General features: G+C 51.0%; 1 protein-coding gene across 2 annotated transcripts in view; it reads left to right on the forward strand.

Annotated features, from left to right (window-relative positions):
• Nucleotides 1-15,488, forward strand: part of Qsox1 (quiescin sulfhydryl oxidase 1) — a 36,392-nt gene extending 20,904 nt beyond the window's left edge. The window contains exons 6-12 of one of the 2 annotated variants that reach the window (XM_038349041.1): nt 3,232-3,374; nt 4,875-5,009; nt 7,914-8,043; nt 11,387-11,509; nt 12,364-12,511; nt 13,425-13,604; nt 14,462-15,488. In XM_038349041.1, the coding sequence (XP_038204969.1) occupies nt 3,232-3,374; nt 4,875-5,009; nt 7,914-8,043; nt 11,387-11,509; nt 12,364-12,511; nt 13,425-13,604; nt 14,462-15,237 (1,635 nt within the window). In that variant the 3' untranslated portion in view covers nt 15,238-15,488. The remainder of the gene's footprint in view (nt 1-3,231; nt 3,375-4,874; nt 5,010-7,913; nt 8,044-11,386; nt 11,510-12,363; nt 12,512-13,424; nt 13,605-14,461) is intronic. The other variant, XM_038349040.1, reaches the window with a different exon arrangement.
• The last annotated feature ends 3,807 nt before the right edge of the window (nt 15,489-19,295 follow it).

Genomic DNA, 19,295 nt, shown 5'->3' on the forward strand with positions numbered 1-19,295 from the left:
TCACCTCTTCGTCTACCATAGAGAGCTCCCACTATCGTGCTGGTTCACGGACTTGCCACAGATGGCTTGGGAGCCTTTCATGGTGCCAGGTGGGTGTGCCAAGACCATGCTGTTCCAAGACCATGTTCCAAGCTGGGAGAAGAAACCTGAGGGGATGAACTTAGATACTACTGTGGACAGGACAGTTTTCCTTGTTGATGACCTCTGGGACCTTTCAGCTCTTCAGAGTGTAGTTGGGTAAACTGCCAGCAGTTCTCTTAGAGTGCCTGGCCCTCTGGGGTCTCTATCTGTGTCTTGGTTAGGCCTGTCAAACACAGATGGTTGACAGATGCTGATTAGAATCAGTTCTCCCTTCACCACACACAACATCACTCAGTTCTACACTGTGCTCCCTCAGCTACAAAACAGGACTGTTTACTATTACTGTCTGTTCTGCTTACAGAATAGCATTGGTTTGATTTGGTTTTGTTGAGATAGAGCTCCACATAATTCAGGCAGACCTATGACTCACTAGGTAACTGAGACTGGCCTTGTCTTGGTCAGTGTTCTATTGCTGTGAAGAGACACTGTGATCACAGCAACTCTTATAAAGAAAGCATTCAACTGGGGCTGGCTTACAGTTCAGAAGTTTAGTCCATTGTCATCATAGCAGGGACATGGCTGCATGCAGGCAGACAGGGTGGTGGAGAAGTAACAAAGAATTATATATCCTGATCCACAGGCAGCAGGAAGACAAAGCCCTGGGCCTGGCTTGGACTTTTGAAACCTCAAATCTCCCCCACTGCCCCCTCCACTTCTTCCAACAAGGCCAAACCTCCTAAACCTTTTAAATAGTGCCACTCCTTAAGCATTTAAATATACGAACCTATGGGGACCATTCTCATTCAGACCACCACATTCCACTCCACATCCTGGCCCCCATGGGCTTATTGCCATATCATAATGTGAAGATGCAGTCAGTCCAACTTTAGAAGTCCCCATAGTCTCTAACAGTCTCAACACTGTTTAAAAGTCTGAAGGTCAAAGTCTCTTCTGAGACTCATGGCAGTCTCTTAACTGTAACCCCCTGTAGAACCAAAATAAAAAAGCAGATTACATGCTTCCAACATACATGGCACAGGATATACATTACCATTCCAAAAGAGAGGAAAAGGAGCATAGTGAGGAAATACTGGACCAAAACAAGACTGAAAACTGTCAGGGAAACTCCAAACTCCACTCTTCATGTCTAATATCAAATTGCTCTTCAGATCTCTAACTCATTTTACCTTTTACCTGTGTTGACTGGAACCCACTTCTCTCTCTTGGGCTGGTTCCGCTCCCTGTTCGCAGCTCTCCTTGGCAGGTATCCCATGACTCTTGGCAACTCCAACATCCTGGGATCTCTTGAAGGCAACCCAGGCTTCAGCTTCACAGCTGCAGGAAATGGTCTCTCTGGGCCTCCATACAAGGGCTCCGCTGACACACCTGGCCTCAGAGGCTTTCCTTAGCTGTGGAGAGAGAGTCCACACAGCTCATTTCTTATGTCCTTGACTCTGAAGCTGCCGTTCTGCTTTTTGCTGGGGTTGGAATTCACCCCTCCTTCAGTCACACCTTCACAGCTTTCTGTTTTCCGTGGTTTCCTTGCTGCTTCAGCTCTCACTTAGCTGGGTGGGGCCTTGCCTGAGGCCATTCCCTTTATTCCTTTTTTTTTTTTAATTCCAGCTTTTCTTTAACCTTTTCTTCTCCTTAAGCAAAGGACATAGCTCCATAACACTTCCTGGTTGCTCCTTTTCTCCTCAAGCTGTATGTTTTATATTTTTTCCTTGCTCAGCTTGTTCTTTTTTATTGTAGATGGACTAAGAGTGACCCTTAACAGCCACACGTCAGAGTCAATGCCAGCTTGGCTTGAAATCTCCTCTGCCAATGTCATTAATCCAAAACTCTTATTTAGCCTCGGGTCGATTCTTTGGACAAGGGCAGAAAACATCCACATTCTTTGCCAACTTTTCACAAGCACAGTTCCAGGACACTTGCTCCTATTCTCTGCGCCCTCTTGTGCTGGGCCACCCTAACCTGCACTGCTTTCTGCACCACTGCCCTCCACCCCTCCTAGTATAGCATGGCCCACTAAGCCTTGCTTATTGTGTTTGGCTGCTTTCCTAATCCAAAGTCCCATTTTGCCAACAAGCAACATGGTCAGGTCTGTCATAGCATAGTGCCCTGCGCCCTGGTACCCACTGGACCACTACAGGCCTTGAACTCATGGCTTTCTCGCCTCCACCTCCCAAGTGCTGGGATGACAGGTGTGTCCCACCGTCCTGGTGTGTGTGTTCACACAGGCATCTGCATGCCACAGTGTACATGTGGAAGTCAGAAGGCAGCCTCAGATGTCAGTCCTTACCTTCTAGTTTACTTGAGGCAGGGGTCTCTCGTTCACTACTGCAATGTGCCAGACTAGCTGGCCTGTGTGCTTCTGTGGCTTTTCCTGTCTTCACCTCCCACTTCCCATAGGCATAGGATTACAGATGCCTGCTACCACCCCCTCTTTTACGTGAGTTCTGGGCATCTGAAGTCCAGTCCATCTACCTAGCCTAAATTATATATTTTTAATAAATAACATATATGTCTACCATGTGCTGGCCATTATTACAAGCATTTTAATGAGTTTTATCAGTGCAGTCTTCATACCAGCCCTCTAAGATTTCTGTTTGTTACTGTTGTCATCATCATTTTGCAGGTAAGGAGGTTGAGTCAAGGGCAGATTGGTCCTGTAGCATCAGGACTCACCTGCCGCAGCTGTGGTATGAAGGCCTGACAGGCTGTTGTCCCAGTGTTATTCTGAAGATTAATGTGACATTTTAACATACAACGTAGTACATAACAGGAGATACTGTTTTCCATCATTTCTCCCTAAAAACAAAAGGACTGTGTCTGATCAATATAGTTTTTCTGATGTAGGATACAGATATAAAGCTTGATACATGTAAGAATAAAAATAAACAGCATTTTACCCTGTTCATTTGGTACTGCCACAGGACACTGCACAGTTCCAAGGCCCTTATCTTGGGTGGTGTTTAGTAGTTATAACCTGAGGGTTGTATGAGCTTTCTCACAGTGGTCTGCTCAGCAAGGTTTAAGTCTAGATAGAATCCAGCTGCTAGCTGCCTACCTAATACCTGCTGGGCAGCAGGCCTGGTACTCAGGCTCTCTACCCGCTGGGTAAGCCCCCCACACCCTGCTGTCTCCCAGGTAGCTCTGGACCTCTCCCAGCATGACGTACCACTGCGCAGGGTCTTAAATACAGAGAGCTACGTGGTGAGCAAGTTTGATGTCACTGACTTTCCCTCGTGCTACCTGCTGTTTCGGAATGGCTCTCTCTCCCGAGTGCCTGTGTAAGTGGGACGTCTCCCTGTCTCCCCCCACCCCTGTCTATTCATTCTTCCTGCCTAGAGATGTCACTAGGAAGAACAGGCAAACAGGAGAAGCAGATGACTGGTCCTCGGTGCAGCTTAGGGTTTCTGCCTTGACCCTGAGTGCTTCTAAGGCATCCACACCACTCCCCTAGCCATGTCACCCATCCCCTCTGTCCACAGGGGAGTTCACTGACAGGGTGCAGACCTGGCAAGGACTCAGACATGCTGGACCTTCCCTCCCTTTCCTTTTCTAATTGCAGAAAAGTTCATTAGGAGCCAGACAATAGCCCATTCCAAAATGTCAGGAGAAAACAATCAAGCCAGCCTCAGCTGCTCTGTCAGACTCCTGCTACTGAATGGCCTGTTAAATGGCACCAGATGGTGCCTTGGTGCCCTCTGTAGGCAGATGATTGATGTCAGCCTGGCCCTGCAGGCAGAAATTCAGGGGACCAAAGAGCTCAAGGCTACCCTAGCTACCCAGAAATCTGCTTCTTGCGGCCATTAGTACCAGCCTACACTGAGGCTAAGCTAGGCAGCCTCTTGCCATAGCCTAGGTCACCAGTGTCCCTGAGGCAGGCCTCTAGAGTCCAGAAGCAGGTTGCTCATAAGGGGAATGTTAGGCTAGTTCCTGGGCAGGCCTACAGAGTGCCAGTCCTAGAGGCAAGAGGAGGCATTGTTTCCTCACTTGAGGTTGGTGGAGGAGAAAATTGTTTGTGACGATGCTGCTCCTGAGCCATCTGCTCATTGATAGATACTGAGCTGGGGTGGCGTAGCAGGGAAGCCATGCTTACTGATGCTGGCTCCCGTGGGACATCCTGTCACTGATGCTTGTCTTGGCCAGACCTTTGTGAGGAGATATTTCCTACCCTTAAGACTCCAGTATTAGGAGAGAGAAATCAAGAGGATTTGGACAAACCTGGCTTTCTGTTATTGATATTATTTTTTAAATTACACACCAAACTCTGAATTCCTTGGGGAGTAATGTCACCTTGTGATGTCCTGGAACACATTTGTGGGAGGGTGACTGCCTTGAGACCAGTCATCTTTTAGTCTGTAGGGGAGACAGTCAAACCCAGTGATTCCTGTCATAGGCAGAAGTTGGTAGATTTTTGTCTTTGTGGTGCGGGGGACCCAGCCCCGAACTTGTGCAAGCTAGGTAGGTAACAGCCCTTCTGTTGAACTGTATCACTAGTTCACTGTTCCCAGTGGAGCCCACCTGCCTAAAGACCATGGCCAAGCAATTCTCAGGCCCAGTTGCTTTTTCAGATAGGAGTTCCACATCTGGTTGATATAAAAGGGTTTCCATAGCATGTACAGCGACTGGATGAGTTACAGTGAGACCTAAGGGGCCAAGAACAAGTTTAGATCGAATTTCTTGCTAAGCCTTGCTGTTGGAGGGCCCACTCTCTTTACGCTCCCGACACTGGCCAGCTGTGCGATTTTCCCTTTGTACTTATTGCTTCCCTTTGCTTTCTTCAGGCTGATGGAGTCCAGGCCTTTCTATACATCCTACCTGCGGGGACTGTCCGGACTGTCCAGGGAGGCTCCCCCGACCACAGCTGCGCCAGTCTCTGCTGATAACATAGCTCCCACTGTGTGGAAGTTTGCAGACCAGTAAGGGCACCGGGTTCTCAGATCCATCCCTCCTCCTACCTCTTCTCTGGCCACGGGTCACATCCCCTCCACAAGCACTGCCTTACTCATTCCTGTTCCTATCACAGGGATAGCCTACATCTGTCCCTGCATGACTGGCCTTGGGTCTTTGTGCTACGGGGAGCCCAACCCAAGATTTGAATATGCTAGGTAGAAACTCTCCCATTGGACTGCATCCCAAGCTGAGTAACGCCCTGCTGCAGACTAGGCCTTTGGAGGTCTCTGACTGCTGACCATGCTCAGGAATCTTGCTGTGGCCTCTCCTGTGTGCCAGGGCCTCAGTGCCAGATGCGGGTTTGCCAAACAAAAGTTGCACGTTATTCCTCATAATTGAAGGAATGCTGGCTATTGCCCACACTGCATAAGCTCAACTTTACTCAAAAGCAAGTAGAAGCCAGGTGTGGACTGCACATGTGTAATGCCAGTACCTAGGAGGCCACAGCAGCAGGACTGTGAATTCCAGAGAGATCAAGAGTGTGAACGAGAAAAAGGCAAGGAGGAGGGGAAGGGAAAGGAGAAGTCGAATCAGGGTGGAGGTTACTAGGAGGGTCTTCACTAATTTCTGTCCTGAGCAATTGTTTCATCAGGGCCACACATGTGCTAGACCACTGTGGGTTCCAATTTGTCTAGTGGAGTATGAGACCCGAGGTCTGGCATCTTTGTGCACATCTGCTCTGAAAGAGACAAACTGCTGCCCATGCTGCCCCCATACCCCTCTGCTAGACTGGCTCTCCAGCCTTAGTGAGTTGCCAGATCCTTAGCTTTTCACTCTTGCAGAGGACCAGCTTTTTCAGAGCAGTGTGTGTGTGTGTGTGTGTGTGTGTGTGTGTGTGTGTGCACTGTCCATCTGGTTTTCTGCTACTAAGCAACTTTTGTTTAGAGCAAAATGAAGCTCAACACCTTTGCATGAGACACAGGCAGTCACTACGCTAGGCTTGATAGCTGCCTTTGCTGACTACACAGGGCTGATGCTGCCTCTGCTAATAGACTTTACGGTCCCCTTCAAAGCATCCCTTCTAGAAAGTCATCCCATTGCATCTGAATGCTACAAGAATCAGGGAGTCCACTGCCTTTCCAGGTATCCTTGTCTGTGCACAGTGTTAAGTGTGACAGAACTGCTTGTTCTATGAGGCTCCTGGGCTTCACTTTTATAGTAAACACCATGATGCTGTCCATGAGATGGAGACCTCTTGCTTAGTACATACCCAACTGCGTACTAAGCAAGGATGTCTGACCAGGCAGCTCAGTGCTGGTTCAAAAGGATAGCCTATAAGTAGGGGATACACGGAGAACCGGGAGAAAGATCCAGAAAAGATCTCACATCCTCGCTAATAGCAGACTTTATAGGTAAGGTGCGGTGGAAAGAGTAAATCCAGTGATAAGGAAATAAACATATGAGGTGACACAGAATACCTGAGCCTTGAGTTCAGATCACTAGCACCATGTGAATGCTGGATGTAGTGACGCAGCTATCACCCCAGCGCTGAGGTGTACAGACAGGCAGATCTCGGGCTTTACAGACAGCCAGTCTAGCTGAAGTGGTGAACTCGAAGTTGAGTGCAGGGATCCTGTCTCCACAAACAAAGTGGAGAAGCAATTGAGGAAGACTGTCCTGATTGCCAGCCTCTTGTCTCCACATGCAGCCACAACTGCACACACATGCACACATGTGTACACTACACATCCATGCCTGCACACAAAGGTGTCATTGACCATTTTTTAATTCAGATTATTCAAATTACCATAAGAACTATGCCAAGATCTGTGCGTGCCAGCATCTTACATCATCCCATTCTATCATAAGGCCACTTCTTAAGGTTTTATTTTTATTATTTATACCTGTGTGTGTGTGTCATGGCCAGAAGAGGTGATCAGATTCCTTGGAGCTGGAGTTTCAGGAGGCTGTGAACCACCTGGTGTGGGTGCCAGGAACTGATCTAAGGTTCTCTGAAGAGCAGTACAGTCTTTTAACTGCTAAGCTCTCTCTCCAGACCAATGAGGTCACTTCTTGAGGCAGAACATCAGAATAGCGAGGTAAACTGAGGCCAGAGGCCACCACCGCAGTGGAGATTTTGCCCGAGAGTGAAGTGCGAGTAGACTCACTGCCCATCTTGGTAGCTGACCTTGTTGGCTCTGTACCTTCAAGAGGCAGAATGATTTGTTAGTTCTACAGGTGAAATAACCCACGGAATAGGAATTACCTAAGCTCGGAAAACTAGCTCACCATCATGCTGAGGCCAGAGCCCTGGTGTCAGGACGTAGAGGTCGGGAAGTAGCCAACATTCAATGCCATTCCAGCAGTACCTGAGCTGACCCCCATGGCAGCACGGTGGACCTGGGATGGCCAGCTAGCTGGAGAGGTAGAAGACCTGACAGGTCTAGAAGCTGTATGCATACGAGCCCTAAAAGAAGTAGAGAACCTGTTTTCTTTCCTGTCTCTCTGCCATCACTGCTCCTAGCCTTGGTGGGTAGCTAAACTCCAGGCCTTTCCCTTTCCCTGTGTGAGCCTGTGTATATGCAGTCAGGCTGTTCGTCTGCCCCGAAGGGTTTTTGCTCAAAATAGAATGAGCCTGGTTCATGAGTTACAGAAGGGGCTAGCTCTGGACCTGGAGAGAAGGCCCTACCCACCTGCACCAAGCTGGTTTCCACCTGTTTTCAATCAGCAACCTACCTGTGAGCAATGTGTTATGTCTGTGATACAGATGAGGGATGGAGACCTAGAAAGGTTATTCCTCTAAGGTACTCTACAGATCGCTGCCAGAGCCAAGTCTACGCACTACTGTGACACCGGTAGTGCCCCTCTTCATTCCTCCTAGCGCCTGCGCTGGTTAATGCTCCTTCTCTCTGCTTCCTCTTGGTCCTCAGCTCCAAGATCTACATGGCCGACCTGGAGTCCTCACTTCATTACATCCTGCGCGTAGAAGTGGGAAAGTTCTCAGTTCTGGAGGGACATCGCCTGATGGCCCTGAAAAAGTTTGTGGCAGTATTGGCCAAGGTGAGCAGGGCCCTCAACTTCCTTTGTCCCTGTATTTCCCCATGTAATTAGTGTGTGTAAATCTACCATATATACACCAGTCCCTTCCTTGAGGAATTCAGGTCTGACTGGACAACTGGACCCATAGCTGTCCAGGCCCCCATAGGCTTGCTACCCTCCTCTCATAACCATATTCTGTACCAGCTTCACATTGCCAGAGACCATGGCACCCTGAAGAGTAGAGGGGAGAGAGACACTGGGCCAGATAGCCCCATACCGGGAATATGCCCAGCCATCCAGTGGCTTACTCTGCCTGCTTATCTGAGTTCTCCACTTCAAGCCCCAGTCTGTGGTTCTCACTCCCTGCCATGGTGACTGGAGAAGTGGGACTCTGGGCCACCAGAGTGAAGAGGGCGCTTTCTGCACGGCTGTCTTTCTTCTCAGTCTAGCCCAGATCCACAGTGTTAACCTGCTCTGTGCTCCCCGGCTTCTCAAAAAGGCAGCTGCTCCTTGCAGTGAAGCTCCTGGCTGTCAAGGACCTGATGTCTGGCAGCATTTAATCTCCTCACCTGCTTTGCAAAGTGGTGGCCCTGCCATTTAAGGGGCTCAGGGGCTTAAGTAACTTGACATTGCCAGCAGGACCAGACCCAAGGCCTGAGGCGTTGCCATGCAGAGATCTGCCTTTCTCTTTCCTCCCCACTCCGGCTTCCTGTCCTCACCAGCCTGCCCTGCTTCACTGCTGAGTCAGGACAGCCTGTCCCCTGGGCCTGCTTGCTGACTCAGCCTCCTCAGTCCCAGCAGATCTGAAGCCCGCCCCTTCCCAGAAGGTCTCTGGGAACCTCTTGATTTCTCCCTACCTCACCCATTCTGCTGCCATCCTGACCCTCTTTAGCTTGGTGGCCTGTGAGAAACGTTGCAGGCAAGGCAGAGTCCATTCCCATGATACAGAATTTGTGTTGAACATTGAGAGGGAACAACTGTAGAGCACTCCTCTGTACTGTTCTTCTACCACTGAAGTGAAGGGAGAGCTCCCGTGTGCCCCCTACCCCTGCAGACCTCAGTGAGGACACAGCCAGCTCAGTCTACTCCAAAGGAGGCCTCTGAAGCAGTAGTTTCTCCCGTGCTTGCCTGTGTCTGTTCGCAGCTGCAAGCCATCTGGTATTTAGTTTGCGCTGCGTGAGGTTGATGTGGAGGAGGACACAGAAAATACCCAGGTTAGATAGAGGCCCTGAACAGCATACTCCCAGTGGGGCCAGGAGATGGTATGGGGGGAGGTGGCCCCTTTAGCCTGAAGCCAGGTCTCTCAGAAAAGACAGAGTGGCTTTGAAGCAGAAACCAGCTGTATGGATGTCCCACAGCGGGAGCAGTGTGACCTGGGACACAGGTGGAGAGACCCATTTAACCTTTGCCTGCAAGACTGATGCGTTATGCCCTTCTTTGCTGGGGGCTTCTTTCCTGAAGAATAAGACTCAAAGCTGCTCCCTTTCCTTGAGCTCTGTCAGGTGACTGTACAGTGCATGGGGGGGTACTCACACCGACTGTATAGTACACTGGTTCTCGCTCATTCTCCGTTCCTCAACTCTTGTGGGGGTACCCAGCATTTTAGAGCTGGAATGACAGCCAGATAAGTGAAGCACCTTGTCCAAGGAGAAAGTCACGCTCACATCTCATCTACCTTCCTGTCTTGCCTTCACAACTGAACACCCAGGAACAGGAAAGCAGGGAAAGAAAGGGCTCCTCTGTCAGTCTGCCTTGTCACATGTGGGCAGCTATTGGGGCTGGCCACTGGGTGGCGTATGGTCACCAAGGTTTCCCTGCACTCTGCTGTCCAAAGCCCTTTAAGTCATCCTTCCTTCTGATGCATGGCCTTAGAAGGCGGAAGAAAAGGTGGCCCAAGTCAGGATGGCAGGCGGAGGTCAGTGAGAAATGCTGACTTTGGGCTGTAAATCAGTGTGTGGACCCAGAGCTCCAGGAGCTCAGCAGGAGGAAGCATTCTAAAGCACAAGTCTTTCCAGCCATTTTCACTCTAGGGCATGGCCAGCCTGAGGTTGGTAAGGATGTCTAATGTCTTCTCAGAGGACTGGATCTGGCAGCAGACTTTCCTGTGCCATTCTTGTATCCAGGATCCCTCTCTCAGATGGTTGTCTTTGAACTCCTCTCGCCACATTTCTCAGGATCATTGTCTCTACCTACCTCTCGCCTCCCTGTGGTTTTATCTGCCCTGCTCCCCTGCTGCATCCATCCCCTGTTCTCCCCACCACACCCCGTGTGCACTTGGACATGCACACATATGCACACATGCACATATTCTCTCCTCCCCTGAGTCCTTGTGGTTTTAAAGTGCTGATACTAATCAGATTTGCATTGACTTATTGTCAAAGTAGCTTTTCATGTTCCTCTGAGGCTCTTGGGAGTTACCATCAAGATTTGGATCTTGGCCCTCAGCCCTGCTGGCCTGTCCACATTGGCAGCCACGGACTGAAAACAGAAGGTCTTTTGCCAGCCCATTACCAATGAAGGTTTCTCCTCAGTTTGGTTCTTGTCTTTTCAAAATAAAGAACTGAGCCAAGAAACACAGGCAGCTAAAATAGTTTACTTAGCAAAAGCAAAGCAGAGAGTACACTCCAGGCAGCTTGGAGTGGGTGTTCCAAAGGAAGGCAGATAGAAGCCCACTGGGTTCTGCCTTAGGGATTTAAAGACTTTTTATGGTTCCATCCTCTTGTAATGCCATTGTAAAGTCCATTCCCTTGAGCCCATCTTCCTTTCATCTCACTACTGAGAATGGCTCAAGATGTCCCTGCAGTTTTTCCTTCCACATTCACCAGGGTGTTTGTTGTTGGCCATGGGTGAGCATGGGGAAAGTGCCCCAGGATCTCAACATTTGAGGAGCCCAGCTGCTGCTCTGAGGGTGCTGGGCTGTAAAAGAGGGGCTCTGAGCATCAGAAAACAGCACCAGGATGCAGCTGCGGTTCTCCTCTGTCACCTTGCCTACCCTACCAGAGCCCAGCGGGTCAACCCGTCGCTCCATCAGAGGGCCACCTGAAAAGACTTGTACCCAGGGCTCACAGCGGACCTGGGGAGTAGTATGCTGCTTATACCTTCTTCTTCTGAGTGGTTGCATGTGGTTAGGTCAGCATTAGGGCCTGAGCCTTGACAGGAGAGACCTACACGACCTAAGAGACACAGAGTCTCTTCCTCTCTGCCCAGAATACACCTTAGGGAGCCACATTGGTGCCTATTGGTTTGGGAACATTCTAGTAAACCTGCATTGGTCCACTTCTATGCAGTCCCCTTCTCTTGTAAGACTGTAAACCTCTGTAGAATTGTTGTTCACTCTCCAATTGCCACGCGTTCCTACCTGCAGTACTTCCCTGGCCGGCCTTTGGTCCAGAATTTCCTGCACTCCATAAATGACTGGCTTCACAAGCAGCCGAGAAAGAAGATCCCCTATAGTTTCTTTAGAGCTGCTCTGGACAACAGGAAGGAGGTGAGTCTGGAAGGCGCGTGAAGCTCTCACCAATGCTCTGACAGTTATGGGACTGGAGGGACAGTGCTGAGATTTCTGATGACATTACTCCACAGTTTGCATTAAGTCATTCCATTTATCTCTAATGAGCTGCTCTTCATGGGGCTCTATAGAATGTCTCATTGAACCCCCTCCCCATATCTCAGGATTTCCATTTAGCAGATGAAGAAAGCAAGTTGGGGCAGTTACCTAACTTTTCTAGTCTAAGACCCCATCGGACTTGTCAGTGACTGGGACTACAATGAAGCATGGAATCCTATTTTAAAATGGGGCTTCCTCTATATCAAAGGTTACTGCCCTTGACACTCACAGCAGTCCACCTGTATCTGCTCCCCAAATGTGAAGATTATAGGGATGAGCCACCACATTTATTTAAGACACTAGACCAGGCTGGCCTCGAACTCGCAGAGATCCACCTGCCTCCTGAGTACTGAGATTAAAGGTGTGCACCACCACCACCTGGCAAGACACCAGAGTCTTAACCATAACTCTTGCCTGCTTCCAAGCAGCTTCCTCAGTATGGCCCACAGCAGGGTACCTATTCTTTCTGCTGTCTGCAAAAGCAAGCCACACCCAATAGACATGCAAAACCACATGGATTTGTAAGGTGTCCAGGCTTGCAGGACCTCTGTGATCAGATCAACAGTGCTGTTTCAAAGGTAGAACTTGGTGTATGCCATGGGTTCTTCTGGTGGATAGCCCAGAAGAGGCCTCTTCTGCTACAGTGCTCTATGCTGCTGGAAGCTTCCCTTGTCCCCTCCCTTCCAACCCTTTCTCATCTCTGTTGTGCACTCATGTTCACTTGTACCCCTTAGGACGCTGTTCTTGTTGAGAAGGTGAACTGGGTTGGCTGCCAGGGCAGTGAGCCACATTTCCGGGGCTTTCCCTGCTCCCTATGGGTCCTCTTCCATTTCCTGACTGTGCAGGCAAGTCGGCATAGTGAAACTCACCCACAAGAACCAGGTGAGTCCAAGCCTGCTCACCCTGTGCCTCAGACTGCCCAATTCTCTGTCCTCTGTGGGGAGCCAGTTGGAATGATCCTGTATTAGGGGCAACTGGTGAGCCAGAGAGGTGGGGGAGAGAGAGAGGGACAGGGACAGGGAGAGGGAAGGGGAGAGGAGGGGGAGAGGGGGAGAGGAAGAGAGAGAGAGAGAGAAAGAGAGAGAGAGAGAGAGAGAGAGAGAGAGAGAGAGAGAGAGAGAGAGAGAGAGAGAGGAGAGAGCTGTGTGTGAGGCCCTGGTGGATGGAGGTAGAAGGTTGCCTTCTAAAGGGTTGGAGGTGGCAGAGGAGGGAACATTTAGAAGCAGCAGGAAGCAACCACTGCAGTCTGTGGGGTCTGGAAGAGGGAAAAGGTGCAGAAAGTGCAGGGAGGCACACCTTCAGGAGAGTCTGGTTTCTATAGAACACAGTGAGAGTCGCAGCGACCCTTGCTGGGCCAGCATATATGGGAGGGCAGAGTGAGAATCCTGAGGGACATGAAGAGAAACTAGGAAGCACTCATTCCAGTTCAGGATGGACTTCTAAGAGTACCCCAGAGAGGCAGGGCCCACTGGAGAGCCTGAAGCAGGTCGGTGGGGAGGATCATAGGACTGGAATGAGTGCTTTGTCCCTTCCAGCTCTCCGGCCATGTCACATAATCCCTGAGTATCCTCAAAAATGTAATGACAAGGCCTGACGAGGAAGAACTGCAGCTTAGGAGCTTTGGAGGAAATAGGACCCCTCTGTAGTGACCCCTGCAGGAGAGAAGTAGGGGAGGCACTGTGCAGGGTGACCCCAGAAGAGAGGAGGAGGACAGGGCAGCCTGTGGCGAGCCATGATGGATAGGCAGAGACTGGCAACATGAAGGGCCTTTGTGTGGTGTCTCTTTTCCCTCCAGCTGATGGCCAGGAGGTCCTCCAAGCCATGCGGAACTATGTCCGGTTCTTCTTTGGCTGTAGAGACTGCGCTGACCATTTTGAGCAGATGGCTGCTGCCTCTATGCACCGGGTGACAAGTCCCAGAAATGCCGTTCTCTGGCTCTGGACTAGCCACAACAGGGTTAACGCTCGCCTCTCAGGTAAGGAGGGCCACTTCCAAGGCTGGGGGTGGCATTCTGGGGGTATTCTCACTATCTCCTAAGTGACAGCCCTGTTAACCAGTCCAGTACCGTTAGCCCCGTGTCTGGAGGGAACTCCTACCCCGCTGAACCAGGACCCTCTCTGGCTCGTTAAGCTCTCTCCTGCCTAGCTCTCCCACCCCCACTGCTTTCTGACTGTTAGTCTTATCCTGCTAACAGGGAGGAGAGAGCAGGGGTATCCATTCTCATCAGAGAGTGGGCTAGAGAGAGACAAGGAGCATGTCTTCCTAGTTACCCTTATTTACACTGTTTGCCTCCCCAGCACATGGGAGCCTGGGAGGAAAGCGTTCTGTAGACTGGATACTAAGTATCTGGAGAGCAGGGAGTACCTCCCAGACAACCCCAGGGCAGGCACTGGATGGAGCAGGTGCACTTGGTTCCTTCTCTAGGAGCCTCCTAGTAGCATTTAAAAAGAAAACATGTGCCTGCCTTCCCTGCCAGCCGCCAGCCTCTTCCCCCTCCCCTTGCCTCAGCCCTACCACCAAATGCTGCAATGGTTGTATCACACTGTGGGCCAGGACTGTGCAGATTGGTCCAGGAGTTGTTTGGTTTTGGGGTGGTGCTGGGTATTGAACCTGGGGCCTAACTCACTGAACTATGTCCCCAAAATATCCTCTGCCTTCTTTTTTTTTTTTTTTTTTGAGGCAGAGGCCCAGACTGCCTTTGAATGTGCAGTCCTTCTACCTCATCCCCAGGTAGCAGGAATCACCACATGCTACTTTGGTTTTCTTTTGTATCTGTATTTTATCTTCCATCTTTCTAAAGGCTTGTGCAAATTGTATGTGTTCCCTCCCCAGGTGCTCCGAGTGAGGACCCCTACTTCCCCAAGTTGCAGTGGCCACCCCGTGAACTGTGTTTGGCCTGCCATAATGAACTCAATGGACAGGAGCCTGTGTGGGACCTCGATGCCACCTTCAACTTTCTCAAGGCTCACTTCTCTCCAGTAAACATTGTCATGGACTCTCCTGCAGCTGGACCAGCAGCCCAGAGGGGTCCCCAGAATCCTGAAGCTACCCCAGAGCTGGTAATGGATGCATTAGAACTGGAGAGCAGAAATTCAGTGCTGGGCCATGAGCAGGCTGCTTCTGCAGAGCCCCCTGGAGCTACTGCCCTAGATGTTCCAGCTGAGAAGGCTGAAGCAAGTGGCCCCCAGGAACTTTACACAGGCCTCAGGATGAGTGGAGCTCCAGCAGGGCAGGGCCCTCCTGAGCACGTGGAAGAGCTTCAGAGAGACACGCAGGAACATGCCCAGGGGTGGCAGCCCTTGAGCAAGAGAGATACTGGGGCCTTATTGCTGCCTGAGGTGAACCACCTCCAAGGCCCTTTAGAGCTAAGGCGAGGGAGCCGCAGCCCCAAGCAGCTAGCCAGCATACCTGAAGGGGAACCAGAGGCCCGAGCTGTACAGGGCCAAGGCCCGTGGTTACAGGTTCTGGGAGGGGGGTTTTCCCACCTGGACATTAGCCTCTGTGTGGGGCTCTACTCTGTGTCCTTCATGGGCTTGCTAGCCATGTACACCTACTTCCGGGCCAGAATGAGGATCCTGAAAGGCCATGCTAGTCACCCCATAGCCTGAACTGTCCAAGAAGAGGGCAGGAATGGAGATTTTTTTGGCCCCCTGGCACCCTTGCTTCCCCTCTACTCCTGGTTCGATTTTCTAGCTTAGGAGAGTAGCAGGTCCAAGAAAGCTAGTTGTTGCGTGGACCCGTGGTCTATTGTGAAGGGCTCCATAGACCAGACAGGAACGGGGTTCCAGTGTCGTCTGACCAGCATGGGGAAGGGACAGCCTAAGGCAGAGGTCGGGGGGTTCTGGGAGGCTCAGGCCCTGGCTTTAGCACCCAATTCCTGTTTTTCAGCTTATGTGAAGTCCTGTCCCATTCCTGCTGAAGTCTCAATGTTTCCTGCTTGGTCTTGGCCTTAAATTGAGGCAGACAAGTCCAGAGTTTCCATCCAGAAGAGAGGACCTGGGCTGGGTGGGCTGGAGTGGACCTCCTCACTGCATTCTGAGGTTCTGCCTACTTCCCTCCCTCTCAACGTGAAGAAAAAGCAGCATCACTTCTGGCCTACCCAGCCTCAGCGCCTCAGACCTGGGCTGGGTGTGGCTCCAGGAGTGGATCTGGAAGCTTCAGGAAATGATTTTGGCCTCCCAGGTTCAAACTAGAGTTTCTGCTGCAAAGGTGTAGTTTGAGGGTGGTGTGGTTTGGCAGGCTGGGTGGGTGACAGTAGCCGGTCTGTGGGGTGCGGTGCTTACTTGGTGGCAGGGGCGAAGGGGTGGGTGACGCTGGGGTCCAGATAGTCCTGTGCTAGCTGCGAGAGGGCAGCCTTCTCCTCTCTGAGCTGGGGCTCTTCTCTTTGATTTTATTCCCTGAAATCAGTGCTACATGTTGGCTGTGGAAGGTGCTGAGCTGAGAGCAGTGAGGGGAGGGGTTCCTCTTTGAGTTCCACTGCAGGCAGTAGAGATGGAAAAGTCTAGAACACAAGCTTCATTCCCACGCTCCCCCCCACTTGGGAGGGGTGTGGAATAAAATTATTTTTGTTAAGTCCCGCACAGTGTGTTTGACTTGTTCCCTGGAGACCTACTGTCCATAGACCTACAGGTCTATACTAAAGGCGCAGGAGCAGGCCTCACCTCACTCCCCACAGAGCACTCTTATGCCCCGGGCCCTGGTGCTGGCCCTGCCACCTCCTGCTCTCTGGGTGTCAGAGGAGCCTGTCTGCAGCTGCCACCTTCGGCTCTTCCTCCAGGGCTGGCAGGTTTGTTTGTCCAGCCAGCGCAGGCTGGCTGGCCAGCCAGGAGGAGTCAGCCTGGATTAGACTTTGCCCCTAATCCAGCCTGCTGGGTTTTACAGGGATCAGAGCAGCTGATAATGAACCTCATTAGGGGGGAGCAGAAGCCTCAATCCGATTTGGGGTTTTCTCTGACATCTTCACTCGGCTCAAATGGCCTCGGCATTGGCGCAGCAGGTGGAATGCCAAGGACACCTCCTGTGCTGGGCCAGCTGGGGTGGGGGAGGTGCAGCTGGCAGGCGTTTGACCTCTTTAGCAGCCTGGCTCCAAGGGTGCTTCCCCTCTCCATGTCTGAGCCCCACCCCACATCCTCCTAAGCTTCCCTGCTGGACCCTGCTTGAGGGTTTGAGAGGCTGACAGGCCAGCACATGATCAAGCAGGGTTTCTGAAAGAGGCTCCGGGGCCAGTGTCCAAGACCTCAGAGGTTTCTTACCAAATGAGACGCTCATAAAATGATAAGAGGTTTCTTATCACTTGGCCGCTCATAAAATGTCAAGTAAAAATTTCTGTTAGCAAATTCTATACCTCCAATAACCATACTTCCCCAGATCAAACCTAGGATCAAATCCCAGATCAAATGTAGGATTGGGGCTCTGCAGGAAATGCTGGTGCAGGCTGCTCCACGATGCTCAGCCGTAGGATTGAGAGTAGAGGCAGGTCCCTATATTTGAGACACTTTGTGGTATGGGTTTCCTTCCACACAGTGAGCTCCTTGGCCCTATCCAGGGGCCTTCTGATTGATAGGGAGGGTGGGTCTCCTGCCCCACTGCCTTTTACCTTGATTTCCCCAGGGCTCATATCCATGGCTTGGATAAGCGAGCCTGCCCACCAGCTGGTCCCCTGCCCTGCTCATGCAGCCATCGGGGGACTGGGGCCTTCTGTGTCATCTGGACCTTTCTAGGCTGTTTTCTGGAATGCTCTCTGGCAGGGGAGACCTGCGAAGCATAGACTCCTTCTGCTGGATGGGACAGAGAAACCCACCTATCTGGCACATCATGTTTGAGGAGTTCAGGGTGTCCTTAAAGTAACCACCAAGTTGGGCTTTAAAGGATGAAGTGCCAACAAAGAAAATATGAAAATGTGGGGCTTGGAGAGATGGCTCAGTGGTTAAAAGCATTGGCTGGTTCTCCAAAGAGCCCAGGTTCAATTCCCAGCACCCACATAGCAGCTCCCAACTGTCTGTAACTCAAGTTCTAGTAGATTTGACTCCCTCACACAGACATACACGTAGACCAAACACCAACACACATAAAAATTAAATAAATAACAAAAAAAAGAAAATATGAAAGCCGGGCGGTGGTGGCGCACGCCTTTAATCCCAGCACTCGGGAGGCAGAGGCAGGCAGATCTTTGAGTTCGAGGCCAGCCTGGTCTACAAGAGCTAGTTCCAGGACAGGCTCTAGAAACTACAGGGAAACCCTGTCTCGAAACCCCCCCCCCAAAAAAAAGAAAAGAAAATATGAAAATGTACAGTCAGAAGAGAAAGCACACACCTAGTCTAACAAATTGTTGCTATAGAACAAAAGACAAAAAGCCCATATTAATATTATCATTATGGCAGGATCTCCTGTGCTGGGTTAGGCTAGAATCAGCACAAGAGAGGACAGATGTGATCCTCGAGGTTACAGACTGAGGTGGGGGCAGGAGCTAGGGATCATCATGCTTCGAAGGAGGGAAACTCAGCAGGCTTCCCCAAGCCCCACCTGAAAAGCAAATGTGATCATGTGTGTGCCATGTGATGTTGGCAGGGTGTGGGGGCACCCTCCAGGAAAGGGTTCTTTGCTAGTGCTCTTGTCCTGTTCAATACCTAGAGGTAGCTATGCCCTGTCTCAAGCCCATGGATCCTCGATGGGAAAGGGCTCTTGTCAAATGTGTTGAAGGCTCACTAGGCAGGTGGCCATGACCTCCGGAGATCATCCACTTCTAGACCTTGGCTTTGCTCACAGACCCCCCACCAAGGTCCTCCCATGCCACTGTGGTATGTTCACCACCAGCTCAAGGCAAGCAGGTGTGAGGGACTGTCCCTGTCCTGTTGACCTCTGTACTGGTTGCCCTTCTCAACAATATGACAAAATCCCTGACAGAAACAAGAGGGGAAATGTTTGACTCCGCTTCAAGCCATCCTGGGGGCAGAGCTGAGGACCACGAGGTCGGCTCCTCACATTTTAGCGGATGGGGAGGCAGAGCTGCGAGTTGGAAAGGGATCTATCCCTCAAAGGAAAGCCTTTAGTGAGCCATGTCTGTCAGCCAGGCCTTACATTCCAAAACAGCACAGACAGCTGGGGTCCAAACAGGCAAATACATGAGGCTGTGGGGGACACATCACATTCTGGCCACAGCATCCTCCTAAAGAATGTCCTGACTGAAGGACCCCACAACCCAGTTGTTTTTATCCTGATGAAACTCTCATATCAATACCAGGTAGGATCTCCACAAATCTGCCTCAGTTGTCCTCGAGCTACCTGCCTGAACCTCCTCAGGTGTGGCTTTCCCAGCATCCTGAACCCCATTCACACCTCACATCAGACTGCCAACCGCCTCCAATGGCAGGCTGCTGCAGAGCCGAAGTAGGGTTTCCGCTTTGCTGGAAGAACAAGTTAGTCTTGGGAAACTGATCTGCATCGTTGGCCTTTTCTGGAAGAACACAGTCTGGAAAGTGAGCTAGCTGACAGCTGCAGGGAGGGTAACGGAACTGCAGGTGGTTTTTTGGTCACCTTCACTGGCCCCTGTCCAGTTTTCTTTGCCTTCTAAATCACGAAGTACCAGTAATGGGTCACAGACAGAAGGGCTTCAAAGCCACAAGGCACTGGCAGACCATGGGGCTGAGGAGTCTGAGCGAGACTCAGA

Source organism: Arvicola amphibius, chromosome 12 (assembly GCF_903992535.2).
Source record: "Arvicola amphibius chromosome 12, mArvAmp1.2, whole genome shotgun sequence".
In the NCBI taxonomy this organism is placed as follows: domain Eukaryota; kingdom Metazoa; phylum Chordata; class Mammalia; order Rodentia; family Cricetidae; genus Arvicola; species Arvicola amphibius.